This window comes from Nilaparvata lugens, chromosome 7 (genome assembly GCF_014356525.2).
Source record: "Nilaparvata lugens isolate BPH chromosome 7, ASM1435652v1, whole genome shotgun sequence".
Taxonomy (NCBI): domain Eukaryota; kingdom Metazoa; phylum Arthropoda; class Insecta; order Hemiptera; family Delphacidae; genus Nilaparvata; species Nilaparvata lugens.
The window spans coordinates 6,645,991-6,663,745 of NC_052510.1; the positions used below are offsets into that span (position 1 = coordinate 6,645,991).

At 34.1% G+C, this 17,755-nt stretch overlaps 1 protein-coding gene and 1 long non-coding RNA gene across 2 annotated transcripts in view; one reads left to right on the forward strand and one right to left on the reverse strand.

The window, feature by feature from the left end:
- Positions 1–17,755, forward strand: part of LOC111056335 (proto-oncogene tyrosine-protein kinase ROS) — a 163,642-nt gene that overhangs the window by 83,047 nt on the left and 62,840 nt on the right. Inside the window, 5 exon segments of the mRNA XM_039433568.1 lie at positions 3,185–3,332; positions 4,636–4,752; positions 13,375–13,516; positions 14,872–15,036; positions 15,993–16,193. Coding sequence (XP_039289502.1) covers positions 3,185–3,332; positions 4,636–4,752; positions 13,375–13,516; positions 14,872–15,036; positions 15,993–16,193 — 773 coding nt within the window.
- LOC120352537 lies at positions 588–17,205 on the reverse strand. Its single transcript, XR_005571909.1, has 3 exons — positions 16,996–17,205; positions 3,171–3,326; positions 588–822 (listed from the first exon to the last, which is right to left on the reverse strand). It is a non-coding gene; the product is annotated as an uncharacterized LOC120352537 (long non-coding RNA).

Here is a 17,755-nt window from a genome sequence, read left to right on the forward strand (position 1 = left end):
GAATCTTCTAAGCTAGCAGATTTCTTCAGACACACTCTAGCTTTAGAGAGCACTCTGCAGTTATAGAGCTTAATCTTGCTGTAAATCGAACTTCCTTGAACCCATCGTTTTTTATGTTAGCGGTTTGATGTAGATTTTGCTTTCCTTCGATAAGACCTTGACAGCTTCTTTTCAATATAAAATTCCAAGCTTCATTTCTTTAGAAAGATTTCTTTCAAGATTTGGGTTGGTTTTTCTAGAATAAACAGCAAGAAATAAACTAATTTGACATTGGTGTTTGACATTATTCTACGAGAAGCAGCCTACTCTGTTATGACATTGAGATGGACAAGAACATAGAAGTAGAAGATTACAGAAAGGCCAATGTGTCTGCTTTTTTCATGAAAATTTACCTACGTCCAACTACTTAAAGATTCGATCTATGTAGTCTCACTCACCACCCTCTATAATATATTTATGTGAAATTGTGAATAATATCATGAATTTGAATTTTCAACTTGAAAACTATAGTAGTTTTCTTCTCTATATACTTTTTTCTAATATTATCTATTATTTGAGACATAAATATTGGTTTATTATATTTTTTCTCACCAGCAGCACTGGGTAGTGTTTGAGCTTCCTCTGTAGCCTTTGAATTCGCTTTGCTTATTTTTGCTTTCGCTTGTAATTTTATAACTTTTGAGACTCACACACTTTTATAGAACACTTTTAGAACTTCACACTTTTATAAACTTTTCACTTTGTGTAGATTTGCGATTTTTTGCCTTGCTTTTGTTTCACCTGCACTGCACTGTAGCAAAACCTAACACTCTTCTTTTCAACCTGCAATTAAATTAGAATAAGACATAGTTATAAGAAGTTTAGATTCTAAGATTTAATTAATAGATTCAAATTCAATGAAGTAATGCTATGCATGATTGCATAGAATACTATGCATATGTATAATGCTATGATTATTGAATGAGGCTTATCAATTGGAAATGAGTACTATTTCTCCACTATCAAGCATTATATCATATTGATTCGTTCGATAATTCCTTTTCCTCGTGGAAATTTTTAAAACAACTACTTTGGAGAAAAATGATGATTTCAGTATTCAGTCACTGCTCATAAAGTCAAGCTCCATTACTGAAATAATAATATGGTTAGATTCTTTCAAGAAGAAGTGTATGTATGATCAAAAGCTTATATAGTATCCTTCAACTAAAATTGCTGACAAAAATAACATTGATAAATTTCATGAGGATTAAACAAAAAGAGTTTAAATAACTAGTTGAATCTATTTTGTGATAATATCATTAGTTTTCAGTTCAAGTGAGAAACTGTTTTGGGCAAAAATCCGGTTGTTTTCTCTCCCTACATTAATATCATTGACAATAATTAACAGTACGTTTACTACCATATTAAAATACAAAATTTGAATTGATCAGAGAATATTGAATCATGATAATACATTAATCGAGTTTCACTCGAGTACCCTATGCAGAATATATACAAAATATTGAATTTTGTCGCATTCTTCTAAGAAAGATTCGCCATCATCAAGACGATTCAAACTTTATAATATGATATATATTTACATTATATAAATTATGTAATTCAGTGAGAAGCTATCAACCAATCATTGTATTGCAATGATTACTTCACATGCATAATGAATTACATTTGAAACTATAAATAGTTGAAAGTTAATTTAAGATACTGCTTTGGTGGTATAGAGTGATTTTTATCCATAATAAAACACTGGAATATTGTCTAAATATATCACGAATTTATTAAAAAGTTACAAACCTGTTTAATACCTATGGTGTGATCTTCAATGTGACAATCCAAAACTTAAAATTACACTAGAGTCTCGATTAACCGAGTCTCGGTCAACCGAGGTTCCGTGTTAACCGAGCCTCGGATCGGCCAAGGTCAAGGTCAGTTTGGCAGCTAAGAAGCGAAGCAGTTCGATTACACAAAGAACTGTCAAAGATTTTTTCAAACCTTTGTAACTTTTTAATACTTTAAAGTATGTACTACTATTATCTAGTTGTGTGGTTTTGAATATAGTTCATGTTGGTGTACATCACATGGTACGTATTTTTATTTGATTTCCTTAACCCCTTATTTAGATTAGGCCCTCCGTGTTAACCGAGTATTTGACTATCCGAGGTTGTAGCGGTCCCGATTAACTCGGTTAATCGGGACTCTAGTGTACTTTCATTGGACATGCAACATAAAATTTAAATCGAAGTTTTGATTATCACACTAGAGTTTGTTGAAACATGTTTGTAAACTTTTTGATAAATATTTAATATTTTTTGCGATGGGGGAAGATTTTTGTTCAGATTTGTATTTTGAAATTTATTAATTTGATAAATTCAAAATTGTAGTAGATACATTTTTTGGACTCAAAATTGTGTGTAAATTATGTAATCATTTTTACATAACCGTCCTCTAGACTGTGTATTCTGAATTAGGGTTTAAAGCAGTTTGGGTGAATGCCTTTTTTTTTACCTGGATTGTATTTGCATATGAATAAATGAATACTTTTTGTATACGTTAGTTGAGAAGTTGATATTGTGGTAATTATTCATATTAAATGAAAAAGACTAAGAAATTGTCAAAAAACCACAGATTTATTGATACTTAGAAAGACCGGTTTCGGTTATTACACCATTGTCAATCTCTGATAAAACTCAGTTATAAATCTCTTTTCTGTATAGGGATACTTGTAATAAAATTAGAAAGAAAAATAAAAATCTCAATGTCCGAAACATGTTGTGATTAAATTATTCAAAAAAGGTACTGAGATTTTTATTTTTCTTTCTAATTTCAGTTATAAATCTGTGGTTTTTTGACAATTTCTTAGTCTTTTTCATTCAATAAATGAATAGATTGGTGATACATTTAAATCGAATTTTATGTTTCGGATTGTCACACTGAAATAACGCGTTGAAACATATTTGTTTTCAATAAATTCATGATATATTTAGACAATATTTCAGTGTTTTATTATTAAAAATTAATAGTTTATGAGCAGGGTTCATATTGTATTTATTGTTAATTCAGTAGAATAGCCTGCATATTGTATATTCAATTCATTATTCAATTATTCCAATATAATAGCATGGAAATGATAGATTGATTGCTTAAAAAACTGTCAATAATAGTGTATCGTTTACCTTTGCGGGTCTAGGATATCCCTGCTTCCGGCAACAAGGACTTCTATATGTTTCAAAACCTGCAGCCTGGCATGAACTATTCGGTGTCCATTGCCATGAGAAACGCGGCCGGTTTGGGTCCTGCTGCCGAAACCATCGTTACAACGCCGGCGTACTCTAGAGGTGAGAAAAAAAATTGAAAAGTTAGTGATTTTTTATCAATTTATTACATTTTGTTCAGAAACTTGACTTGAAGAAAGACAAAACTAGTTGCTAAAACTGTGGTAACCAAGCCGGCTTACTCTAGAAGTGTAAAAACTAGGAAAATTGGTGATTTTCTATTTATTTATTAAATTTTGTTACAATATTTAACTTGAGGAAAGACACAACAGGCACAAAACTGGCTGCCAAAACTATGGTTACCACACCGCCGTACTCTAGATAGATGCCTTTCTATTAACACTTTACAATATTAAAATTGATGTGGTAGAAGTTGGTGCAATAAGAGCCCACTCTTCCACTTAACCCACGAGATAAGGAAAAGGTGATATCGGCTTCTTTAGAGGTGAGAAAAATTGAGAAATTCAATATCAATTTATTTAATTCCTCTTCAATTATACATACATGCTATAAGTATGGATAATAGTGATAATAATACAGAGAATACTGTATATTATACAGTTTACAGTACCTATATTATACTGTATACATAATAACTCTTCACATGGGTTATATATAGTGTCTGTGTGCGAAGAAGAGTCTGAATTGATTTATTTCATTTGTGCAGAAATTGGTGAATTTTTGTTCATGTATTACACTGTGCTAAACAAAACCTACAATACAAAATGCTTCATTAGTAAGTGAACAAGAGAATATAGAACATCTATAAAGATCCATCTATCAAGTTGGGAAATTGTTTCAAAATTCAATACACACCATAATAGAAAATAAGCCAAATAAATAAAATATAACGGATTTTAATAATGTATGCATTTAAGAAGTACAACTAGGTAGTATTCGCTGTCAGTTACTGACATAATTAAACACTGTCAGTTACTTTATTATTAAACAAGTCAGTTAAAAACACTGTGAGATACTTAATTATTGAACAAATTGAAGATAAAATAATGTCATAAATTATTATGAACTCTATACATAACCTCTGGACTGTTCATTTCAAATTACGGTTGAAAGCAGTTTTGGACAAATGCCTGTTGTTTACACCTGAATTGTGTCTATTGTCTATGAATAAGTAGATAATTAAATTAATAGTATCCCATGACATAAAATCTTCCAATAAACAAAATTAATAGTAGGCCTACTGCCGTACATGACCAATACTTTTGTGTGAGAGGTGGTGATAATTTTCAGGATATGTACTCAACAATAAATTCTACAATAATGACATATTTTGGGTTTCTCATCCTAGTTACTAGAGCTCCAAAAATGGAAAATAACTGTAATTCTCAATATTTCTGATTGACAGTAAAAGAAGTACAACAACTGATTCTGATTCTTGGAGAACATCACACAGTTATGAGCCAAGCCGCCGACATCATAGAAGAGCCTACCCTTATGTACAAAACATCACATCTTATCAGAGGTGAGTCATATAATATGCTCCATATAGGCTACAAGAACAAGTGAAAACTCTTCATTTGTATGGGCTTCTTTATTAAAATTAATAAAAACAATATGAAACATATAGTACCGGTACCCTTTTTATTAAAAACAAAAAGTTTTAAAGTGTTTTAAATAAAAAGGGTACTACTGTTTTTATTAAGAATAAGAGTGAATATCATTTCATTATTGTTTTGACATTTTGTTACTACCACATTCTCTATATTGGAAATAAGAATTCCTAGGCCTACAAGGTAAAAACCTTCGTTTGCTTTAAGCCTTATGGTCTTTGATGCGAGGAACATGAATCTGGAATCAGATTTGCAAAATTCCTTACCGTTCAGGAGATAATATGACCATTAGAAAATTTACAAATTTTATGTTTGCAGCTTCATAACTCACTCTGTATAGTAGCTGGGGGTGCCAAATTTGGCTCCGACATTTCTCAGGTCAAGCCTTATCTATGGTGCAAATTTCAACCAAATCTGATCAGATACTTTTTGTTTTAGTGTGTTTCATGATGGTTATAGTCCAAGGTTTTTCTCAATTTTTTGTGAAGAATAAAAATTGCTTAAACTTTGAATTTTGTGATCTTATGGTCTTTAGTTATACCCATTGTTATTGTATAGTAGCTGATACAGCATTTAGAATAGTATATAAGCTCTAGTAATTAAGATTCTTTGTCTCATTTCTGTATTTTGGGCAGTCACTATGCCGGTTTGTTTCTTGAATAAATCTTTTTAAAAAGAATGTCACGTGTTCCGTTTACTTAACTGGCGCCCGAACAAACGGGACCGCAGACGTTTCGGTAAAGTTCAATTAACTTTTTTTTCGCGACCAACTGTCTCGAATCCAAAACGCGAGTGTAACTCCTCATCTGCGGCCTACCCTCATCACTCTGGAACCAAGTGCACAGCCTTCCATCCTGGCAGAGAGAAACAACACCTGGCGGCCCCTAACCAACAGAGAACCAAGCGACACGGATTCATCCACGGACGAGGACCAGGACGATCCAAGTACGCTCTCCAAACCAGTTGTGAGTACCAAACAAAAGAACTTCATCAAACCCTCAAAACTGCATCCAGTCTTATCTTCAACTTCAGAGATTTCAAAAATGGCAACAATCACTAAACCTATTCCACATGAACTCTTGAGATACATACCTCATTACGATGGTACTTCTCACAAGTTACATCAATTCATATCTACTTGCGAAGACCTTTCTATCGGCTACTGTGCTGATAACATTCAAGAAAAAGAAGCTAATCACTGGATTCTTTTCAAAGCTGCTATGTGCAAACTTGAAGGACCAGCCGAAGCAGTAGCATTCAACAACAGTTGTTCTTCAATAAAAGACTTGATAAAATCACTAAAACAAAATTTTGCTGATAACAGATCTGTACCTGAACTCATTGCTGAGTTGACTGTGATGAAATCCTATCAAAGGGAACATCCTATTGAATTTTTGAACAGACTTAATGAAAAACGTACAAATGTAATTACTAAGTATAAGCTAGATGGTGTTACAGGTTTACTATTAGAAAATTTGATTTGTCAACTGAATGCTACACTTGTAAATACTTTTGTTCATGGAGTTCACCCAACATTAGGGTCACATTTGCAAGTACTACAAGTACAAGACCTAGATGATGCTAGGAATAAGTTAATAAACGATTGTAGTATTGTATTACAGCAACTACGCTACAAAACCACTATTGAAACAATGAACAGGGTAGATAGTAGGAAACATTCCAACAACACAACAACATTTAGAAATCCTAATTACGAACAAAACTTTCAAAAACAATGGTCACACGACAATTCTTTCGAACAAACACACAGACCCTTCCAAAGTAGACAACAATTTTCACCACACAATGTTCAACAAACTAACTTCCCCCAAAACTTTCAACAAAATTTTTCAAATCAAAGCTTCCAAAAACAAAACTATCGTCCAAACTTTCAACAACAACGTTTTCCACAACAAAGCTTTCAGCAGCAAAACAGTAATTTCAAACCTAACACTCAAGTAAGTTCGTCAAACACAGTGTCTATGCGCACTCAAAGAACAGACCCTGTACAAAAATTGAAAACTTACAGATCACCATATGAAGTAAACTACTTAGAGGAAGAACCAGAAGATAACTACAATCAGAACCCGATTGAGGCTATGCAATGTCAAATAAACACTTTGACTGAATCACTCAACAAACTCACGAACCATTTTTTAGAGTCAGGCCCCCAGTTTTCGGAGGACCCCCCAAGCGACTCGACTTGAACATCTTAAACAAATCTCTTCCTTACTTTCTCGATCAAAAGAAAAGAAAATGGCTAGTAGACACAGGATCTGCTAAAAACTATATGCATCCATCATTGGTCTCTCCTGAGATCACTCGATACAAGGAGGACTTTATTGTAAAAACTCCTAATGGAGAAAGTAAAGGAAACGAATATATTTTTTTCAACACTGAAAATGTATTTTCCCAACCCCATAGAATAAAGATGTATATATTTGATTTCTCCACTAAGTATGACATACTTCTTGGAAATGAAACATTACGTGCGTTTAAGATGAATGTAAACTTTGCTAATGATAAACTTGAATATAAGGATGGAATGAAAGAATTGTTGTTTTTGCTAGATAATAAGAGTGTTACATTACAACCAGGCTACAACGTGATCTCAATCCCGGTTAAGTCAGCCCCAAATGTAACAACAGGATTAATTAAAGAAGTGAATACAGATGTATATACTGTTGAAGAAGGTATTGTAGAAATCACTGATAATAAATGTAAATGTGTTGTTTTTTCAAATGAGCTTCTGACTATCTATCCGGAGCCTATGGATGTAGAAGATGTAGAAGAAATTATAGAGCCAAAACAATTCACGACCAATTGTCCTGAAAACTTGGCAGATATAATTCAAGATATACCATCTCTATTACGAACAAGTCACATGAACGAGGAAGAAAAACTTAAAATAATTAGCCTAGTTCAGCAGTTCCCTGAAATAATAAAACGAGAAAATGATCCCTTGAGTAGTACAAATTTGCTAAAACATGCAATCAATACGAAAGACGATCTTCCCGTCTACACAAAAAACTACAGATACCCACAGATTTATAGGGAAGATATTGAACTTGGAATCGACAAACTACTAAAAAACAAAATTATCCAACACTCCAATTCGCCATACAACAGCCCTATTTGGGTGGTTCCCAAAAAACCTGATGCATCAGGCAAGCGGAAAATCCGTATGGTTCTAGATTACCGTAAATTGAATGATAAAACTATTGATGATAAATTCCCCCTACCCAACATTGAAGATCTGTTTGGCAAAATAGGCAGGGCTACATACTTTTCAGCCATTGATCTGGCCTCCGGTTTTCATCAAATCCAAATGGACCCGCAATCCGTACCTAAGACAGCTTTCTCAACAGAGCACGGACATTACGAGTTTTTACGTATGCCGTTTGGGTTAAAGAATGCACCCCCTACGTTTCAGAGGGCCATGAACATAATTTTTTCAAGAATGACCAATGTACTAGTCTACATGGATGATATAATAATTTTCTCTGATAGCCTTGAGGAACATTTAAAGCATTTGAAATCGGCATTTACGAAACTAAAAGAACACAATTTGAAAATTCAACTTGATAAAACTGAGTTTTTCAAGCGTGAGTTGTTGTATTTAGGGCACATCATTTCGGAAAAAGGTGTGATGCCTAACCCCTCTAAAGTTGAAGCCATAAAAAACTTTCCAATCCCTAAGACCGCCAAAGAAATCAAACAATTTCTTGGACTGACCGGTTACTATCGCAAAATGATTAGAAACTATGCTAAAATAGCTAAACCACTCACTGCTGCTTTGAGAAAAGATGTAAAGATCAATCCCAATAGCAAGGACTACAGGGAGGCTTTTGAAAATTTGAAACTAATGTTACAAAACAGCCCCATCCTACAATTACCTGACTTCTCGAAACAGTTTCTTGTCACCACAGACGCGAGCAACTTTGCCATCGGAGGTGTATTGTCCCAAAAGTTTGATGGTAATGACCTCCCAATAGCCTATGCATCACGAACACTTAATAAGAGTGAGGTTAACTTATCGACTATAGAAAAAGAGCTACTTGCTATTGTATGGGTATGCAAACATTTCAGACCATATCTATACGGACGAAAATTTTTGATTCAAACAGACCACAAACCTTTACAATGGCTTAGAAACATAAAAGAACCTAATTCAAAACTACTCAGATGGAAGTTACTTTTAGATGAATTTGACTTTGAGATTAATTACGTGCAGGGAAAAACCAATCACGTGGCAGATGCACTGTCCCGCATACCCTCGCAGCCCATCAATTTAATGGACAACGATGATAATGACTTTTTAGGCTTCGGCAACGAAGACCTACCCTTTCATGGCTTCGACGACATAAACATAGACGATTTGATTCAGTTGAATAGTAACGATGACCCACCACCGATAGATGATCCTAATGGTTATCTTGATGACATCGCGAATGCTTTAACTCGATTCAATAACCAAGATGATGCTAATGCTAATACTTCTGAGCCCCATGATATGGAAAATAATGATTGTGGTACTGGTAGCTCTGTTTTCGATATGAATGACTATATTCTTCTTCGTGAAGACAATGCCGATCATACCGATACTCATCAACCAACTAAAGAAATTGACGACAATGCTTTACCAATTCATAATGACACTGACAGCCTTGTGACAATTCATTCAGCAGACAGTTCAAATGAACAAATTCAGATAGTAGACGACGATAAAATATTGAACGTTGAACATAATCAGATACTTATTGAACGTGGAAACAAAACACCTACCCTTCAGAAAATTTTTGATAAGAACAGACTCCTTCTCTGTTTTCAAGACCCCTTAGATTTCGAACACATAAACAAATTTTGTTTGGAATACCTGAAACCGAATACCACGTATTGTGTATATTGTTCAAAAGATGGTTTATTGAGTAATCAGTACGAATCAATGTTTAACAACTTTGCTAAAGTCATTAAGGAAAGTTTCAACTCAGTTAAGATTAAGCGGTATAAAAAAGTTAATCTTGACATTACTGATCCCGACGAACAAAAAGAAGTAGTTTCCAATTATCATACTGGAAAAACCTATCATAGAGGAATTTCAGAGAGTTACTCACACATTCGACGACGGTACTATTGGCCTTCAATGATGCGTGATATTACTAACTTCATAAACAAATGCCCAATATGTTTAAAGACTAAATACGAACGTCGTCCCATTCGTGCAGAATACAAAGTATCCCCTACTCCTACAAAGCCCTTTGAAAAACTGCAACTTGATGCCTTTCAGTATGACAAACGTAAATTTTTATCAATCATCGACTGTTTCTCCAAACGACTCGTAGTCTACCCCCTCACGAGTCTTAATCAAATCGAGGTAAAAGACCATCTCTTCGACTATTTTTCTCTCTATCCAACCCCCAAGATCGTACAGATGGACAACGGCAGAGAATTTGACAACGCTGGTTTACGTGATTTTCTAAAACTTTATGAAGTCGAACCTTATTATGTTACCCCTGGTCATCCAGACTCGCAAGGGTTAATTGAAAGAACTCACTCCACTCTAATTGAACTTTTAAATTCTATCCAACTTCAAAATAGAAATAATACCACTGAAGCCAACATGAAAACGGCCGTGATTGCGTTCAATAACACACTCAATTCCACCTTAAAAATGACACCAATGGAAATAACATTCGGCATCTCTGAGAATTCTTTTCTGAATGACACTACAGAACAACTTATCACTGAAGAGCGTACAAAAGAGTATCATGATAGGTTACAGCTTATACATAGATTGGTAAAAGATAAGGTAGAGATGGAAAAACAAACTAGGACAGAATTATTGAATAAGAATAGGGAAACAGACGTCGAAATCCCCGAAGCCCCGTTTATTAAAACAACCTTCAATAAAAAGAACAAGCCAAAATTCTTCCAAGTACAATATGATAAACAACAAAATGTTGCTACAAATTCCAGAGCAATTCAAAAACGACCATTCAAAATCCATCCTAATAGGATGAAACGACCACGGAAAATAGTTAAAAAGAAAAATAATAAATTTGTTTCAGAACAAGATGATCCTCATTCTCCTGCTGCTGGTCCCAGCAATGTCGTATAAAGTAACGGACTTGACCAAATCATCTGGCATTACACCAGTTCGAGTACAGAACTCCTTCATTATAAATGGCACATACACATACATGCACAACATAAACATTACACGACTACATGTTGAACTAACACATATTGAAGACTCTGTAAACCTTTTAAGAGCTAAGGATAGTGATAAGAATCGTTGTAATATTTTACGTTTGTATTTAGATGATATTAAGTTAAAATTTGATCATATTCATATAAATAATCTTAGAATTAAGAGAGGTCTCATAAACGGACTTGGTTCCGCAATAAGCTGGATTACAGGAATATGGACTCTGACGACAAAGCGAAATATGACAAAATTTTAGAGAAAGTGCAAGCAAATGAATATCATTTAGAGCATAATGTCGAAAATCAATTGTCAATCAATAGAAACTTGATACACAAATTTAACAATGGGATTGATGTCATTCATGCCAACAATGTCAAGCTGAAAAATTATTTTAATTCAATCACCACTCAATTCACTTCAATAGAGCTAACTCAACAACATTCTTTCTTATTCAACACATTGACTCTCATAAAAAATAAAATAGACGATATTATGGTGAGCTTAGAATTTTGTCGACTAAACATAATCCATTCAAGTATTCTGTCTAGAAACGAATTGTCTTTATTAATTCATTCGGCTAAATTGTCTCTCATTTCTGATGAACCCGAAATTTTGTGGCAGCTAGGGTCTGCACATTGTCATGTGAAAGATGATTTCATTACTTATTTTATACAATTGCCTTTGTATTCTCATGCCTATGAGACATTTTTTCTCCTATCTTACCCAGTCGTAAAAGGAAATGAGTTGCGAACAATTGTTGAACATCCGTCCTTCATAATTCGAAAAGATAACTCATTGTTTACAGGAGATTGTTTACTAATAAGAAATAATTATTATTGTAAGAATATGTCTAGAATAGTTAATAAGTGTATAAGTCAACTTTTAGACGATAAGGACCTTCATGATTGTAAATCTTTGGTTATAAGTGAGGCTCAACCTTTTATAAGATACATTCAAGTCATAAATAAATATTTAATGTTCAATATTACTACTTGCACTATAAGTAAACAAAATCAAAACATTACAATTTATCCAAGGAAGACTCAATTACTGAACCTTGAAGAATCAGAAAAGCTGTTTAATTTTTTAGAACCATACGTTTATTGGGAAAGCATTGTATCCTTACCCTCAGAACAACCTGCGAGAACACTATATACAAATCTATCTTTCGACTTGATCCATAAAGCTAATCTAAATATAGAACCACTAGAAATTATAGAGGATTTTACAGCTGAAAGCAATTACCTACTTCATTATATTCTTATCCCAATTGGAATTTTTGTGCTGTTGATAATAATTGCAGTTATTTATTATAAATGTAAAATCTCATTGAAATTTTGTAATCGAAATATTCCTGATAAGAAACAAATAGCTTGTAACTTAGGCGGACCGTACCTCCCAACCGAAACTCCTACTTGAAAAATTGTTCTCACACTTTTGTATTAGTATGTATTGATAACTTAGTTGAGTATTATTTTATATTGTTCTTAACCAGTTTTTGTATTTTGGGTCTTATCAGTTTTTGGTCGCTGAGGACAGCTCCAAACTTGGGGAGGGAGAAGTTATACCCATTGTTATTGTATAGTAGCTGATACAGCATTTAGAATAGTATATAAGCTCTAGTAATTAAGATTCTTTGTCTCATTTCTGTATTTTGGGCAGTCACTATGCCGGTTTGTTTCTTGAATAAATCTTTTTAAAAAGAATGTCACGTGTTCCGTTTACTTAACTTTTGATGCGAGGAACACGAATCTGGAATCAGATTTGCAAAATTCCTTACCTTTCAGGAGATATGACCATTTGAAAATTGTTAACCTATAAGTTGCTAATATATTAAACCATTTGAAGTCATTGTATCCTTTTTGTATACTCGCTACTATAGAAGGATGTTCATTCTGTTGTCGATATTATTTGATATGTGTAATATTATTATTATTATATTATTATTTGATTTGTAATATTATTTATTTCCTGCAGTAGCAGGAGGCTTCACGCTGGTTGACAGCGTTTAATTTAGATTTCAATTTTTAATAATTAATAATAATAATAATAATTTCACTGGATGTTGGACGACACATTCAGAGGAGTTTATTCATAAATTCATACATTACATATTTTTTCCTACATTTTCAATAGTATAATAATATTCAAGGTTTACAATATGATACCGCTACCTCACTATATAATATACTATAATTATAATTACGATACTACTAAAGAAGGCGGTGGAAATAGAGAACTGACAACAATGCCTTCCATTCTAACTCTATAACGTGAATCTCACTGTAGTATTTTTGTAATTTAAATTTTATTTTAATGTTCTCAGGGGTAGCCGTGCATGTACGCAAACAACTGCTATTCGTATCCGACTCTTCAGGCATGGTATGGGTGACGTCATCACACGAGTACCGCCAACCCTCCCCCCTGCTCAGCCCCCTCTCGGCCAACATGGCGCCTCATCAGCTCAGGTCTGCTTTATTCTTTTATTCATCTATGTACAAGTTCTTCTATAACTTACTATATTCTGTTTTGTGGAAACTTGATAAACTGAGATCTCAACAAATTGAAAACTTGACCTACTAAAAACATTATAAACTGAAAACTTGACGTACACTACGCTTGCCGTACCTTTGCATCTGTGACTCTGAAACCGCATATAGGCAAGGTATGGTTCGCGGGGTAATATTCACGGCTTTGCAAAATCATCAGGCTTCAGAGACTCTAGATCCCTAGATGGAGCTTCACTACAGAGCTTCCTTGAAGGAAGCCCCCTACACACAGAGATTCTTCATGAATGAGAGAGTTGCAACGTATCACCAACAATGGAAAGAGCATGTTGAACGAATGACAGCTGATAGGTTGTGTATCTTTTCGGATGCAACACGTTGCCTTTGAGAAGATACAAAAGAGCATCAGTTGCTTAAGGAAAGATATATTTTCATAGATGTTGGATGTTTTTGAACGGGGGTAGTTGCAGTCTAGTGGCGCTCCGCCGATAGGCAAAGCTAAAGGACCCGGACTGTACTGAAATTTCGAGTTAGGTACTGAAAACTTGTCGAATTAAATACTAGATTTAGTGAAAAATTTACAACTTTAAACCTGATCAGGAAACATGTTTTAATGTTGATGCAATCAGCATCGGAAACCGTTGCGTGGTATAGTGGATAGAGTGCTTGCTTAGCAGCATAGAGATCCCGGGTTCAAACCCTCTCATTACCAAAAGCTTTTTAACCAGATCACTCCCATGTTATCGGATGGGCACGTTAAATTGTCGGTCCCGGCTGAAGTATGACAGTCGTAAAAGCTTTTTAACCAGATCACTCCCATGTTATCGGATGGGCACGTTAAATTGTCGGTCCCGGCTGAAGTATGACAGTCGTAATTGACGGCTTAAATTATATATTCAGGCGGTGGGACCTTCCCGCAAGGGACTCCCCACCAACAAAATACATACAAATTGACTTTTTTCACCGTTGCGTAATGTTCGCATTGTAGTATAGTTTTGAAAATCCATTGCGAAAAGGCCCCTGTTATTGATTGTGATGTTATAATGTTCACATTATAACATATGGCAATAGATAGAAGTAGCCTACTTTATTAAAGTGTTCAGGTGGGGGTTAGATTCAACCTATAATTATTTGATTACACAATTTTTGATTGCTAGATGTATTTCTTTCCCTTGTCATGTTATTGACAATATAACATTTTGAATGTCACCTTCGCCTCTTAAGTGTGTAATGTGTTATAGTGTTGCCTATATAAACTTTATGTTGTCTCTGTTAGATGAATTTTTATGACAATAAATTTTTTTCATCTATTTTAGTGTGGACTGGCTGAACGACTGGCTGTATGTGGTGGTGCAGGTGGACCACAACGGTGGCCCAGTGTGGCAGGTGGTGAGGTGCGGCCTAGACGGCCAGGGCACCACAGTAGCGGTAGCCGGCCTCCTCACCAAGCCACACCACATAGAGGTGGATCCCTACAACGGGTGAGTAATGTGTGCATGCATTCGGGTTGAGTGAAAGTCAATGTAAAAGAGGGAAAAGACAGCCTAGACAGGAGAAAAGGAAGTAGACAGGTGTATAAGAAGAAGAAGATCAAGAACGAGAAGATGGAGGAGAACAAGAAGAAGAAGACTGGAGAACAATAATAAGGCGACAGGACAACGAGAAGAAAAAGAAGAAGACAGGAAAACAAGAAGAAAAATACGAAAACAGACGAAGAAGAAGAAGAAGAAGAAGAAGAAGAAGAAGAAGAAGAAGAAGTAGACGATGAACGGAGTAGATTATGTCTTTATGAAAAATACAGTGAGTAAATGTGTGAATGAAGTAAAAATATAGGCTCTAAGTTTCTATTATATGGTAAATTTATAAGCAAAATTTTGCAAAAGAAGTACATTATTCGAGTGGTATCCTGCTACTCACAACACTTAAGGTTTCACTTTTGTTGGCGGTGCGGAGATTGAATTTAACACACTTTTTCTATGTATTTAAACACGACATGCAGTAAGTATTCTATGTATTTAACACAACATGCAGTAAGTATTTGTCAAATAAGTATGATGCAGCCAAAAAATACTTATTTGACTGCATGTCGTGTTTAAATACATAGAAAAAGTGTGTTGATACATCGCAGCTCAGAATGGATCAATAAACCATCAACTTAAATTGAATTTGCCATCCATTTTTTGAATTAAGTATTTTAATTATTAAATTAAACAGTAATTGTTTCATTCATGATGTTTGTATTGAATTTTCTCCCCGAAATAAATTTTAATTTATTATGTCCTACACTAATGTTGTTGCATAATACATTATATCAAAAGTAAGTCGATATTTCAATATTATTACTATAAATAGATATAGTGGATAGGCTTCTAGGCCTATACAGTGTCTGTGTATAAGTACCAATGCATACTTGAATTACTTTTTTTTCATATTTCAGATATCTATTCTGGGTGATACGCGGAAGCGGGCTGTACAGACTAGATCTGGCAGAAATAAGCAACGGAATAAAACATGAAACTACTCCGAACATGATTCTACAGGATCCAAGTCTGGGCGCATTCACAGTCGACCACACTAACTTCAGGGTACTAGTGCCTCAGCATCAACAGAACACTGTCTTAGCTGTGTCTCTTGATGGGTGAGTAAATTAATGCAAGATGATAAATCCTTCAAATTCGAAAAATAGTTTTCCTTTATATTATTGAGTAATATTACTCGATTTAGTATAGGCTAATAATAATATGAATGAACTCATACTCTTGATGGATGAGTAAATGAATACACGATATTCAAACAATATTTTCCTCTATATTATTGAGTAGCCTAATAATAATATGAACATGAACTCACCCTAGATGGGTGAGTAGGTTAAATTTGATTGTAGGTATATTCTCAAAAAGCCGGCTGGTATAGGCTATTATTGTATGATTATGATTGCCTCACCTTACAACTGTAATAGTAATAAATGAAGCTCAGTCATAAAAAAACCGTAAGAGTATATTATGACCAACACTTTATCATGTTCTTGTTGATTGGTTGTTACCTGTATGGTATTGTGTAGATAACATGGCTGTATTTATAACCATATTTAGGGTTATCATTTATAGCTTTGTAACCATATAAATTTGTTGGTTGAGGTAAATAAGCAGTAATATATTTTTCAACCATACTCAATGGATATTAATGGAAAATTAATCTACCTACTCGGTAGGTCTAGCTAAAAAATTGTTCTAGAATTTGACAGGTTCTTTATAGTATCAACAGGTATGTGTATTCCGAGCCAAGTTTCCTAGTATAACAGCTGATGAGGCAGATCAGCAAATCCACTATGAAAATTTAAATACCAGGATACCAGAGATTTTCAAAATAATAATGAATGAGAAACTATAAATTCAAGGTTCAATTTTATAGAAGAAATCTACGGCTTCTAAAATACTCACCACAAAATTAAAGGGAGAGACTGTATGCAGAAAGATTTCACTTCAAAAACGTTGAATATGCGTACGGTAGCGGTAAAAACGTTCAAGTTTATTCTTACAGCTGAAGTTTTATTGGAATTATACAATTTACTCTCTAATTCCAATAAAAACAAAACCAAACTGTAATATCGCGAACGCGAAGCTATAAATCACTGGACCCAACAGCTTTTCATTTTTGAATTTTCCTTCATGTTCCATCAGGAAAGTCGTTTGAGTTTGAAGACTGGAACACTAGAGCAGGAATGCCAAACTTACAAATATATTAATTTCTGGAACTCTGAATTGTTTGATAAGGTGAAAGCCTCAATTATTTATGATTTTGTGAAAGATTAATTGAATTAAGTGATCATTCTATTTCAATTTCCAATTAGTTTTTTTTTGGAGAAAGGATATTTCGATAGTTGACAGTCGATAAGCGGATATCGATATTGCGTCAGACATAGTTTTAGAGCGGAAAATTTGAAGCTATCAGAACGCGAGCGGAAAATGTAGCACTGTACCATTCTTTATCATTTACACTTTACCAGACAATCGAAAATGATTTATTACGTACAAATACATACCAATAGAATAAATATAATCCAGGAAGAATGAATTAATCTAGAATTAACGCTGTTCTTGATATTTTTGTAAAATTTCAACTGGAATTTTAAATGTTTCTGTATCCTCTACTGTGTAAAATGATGAATGGAATGCATATAGGCCTAAATCAATACCGTAG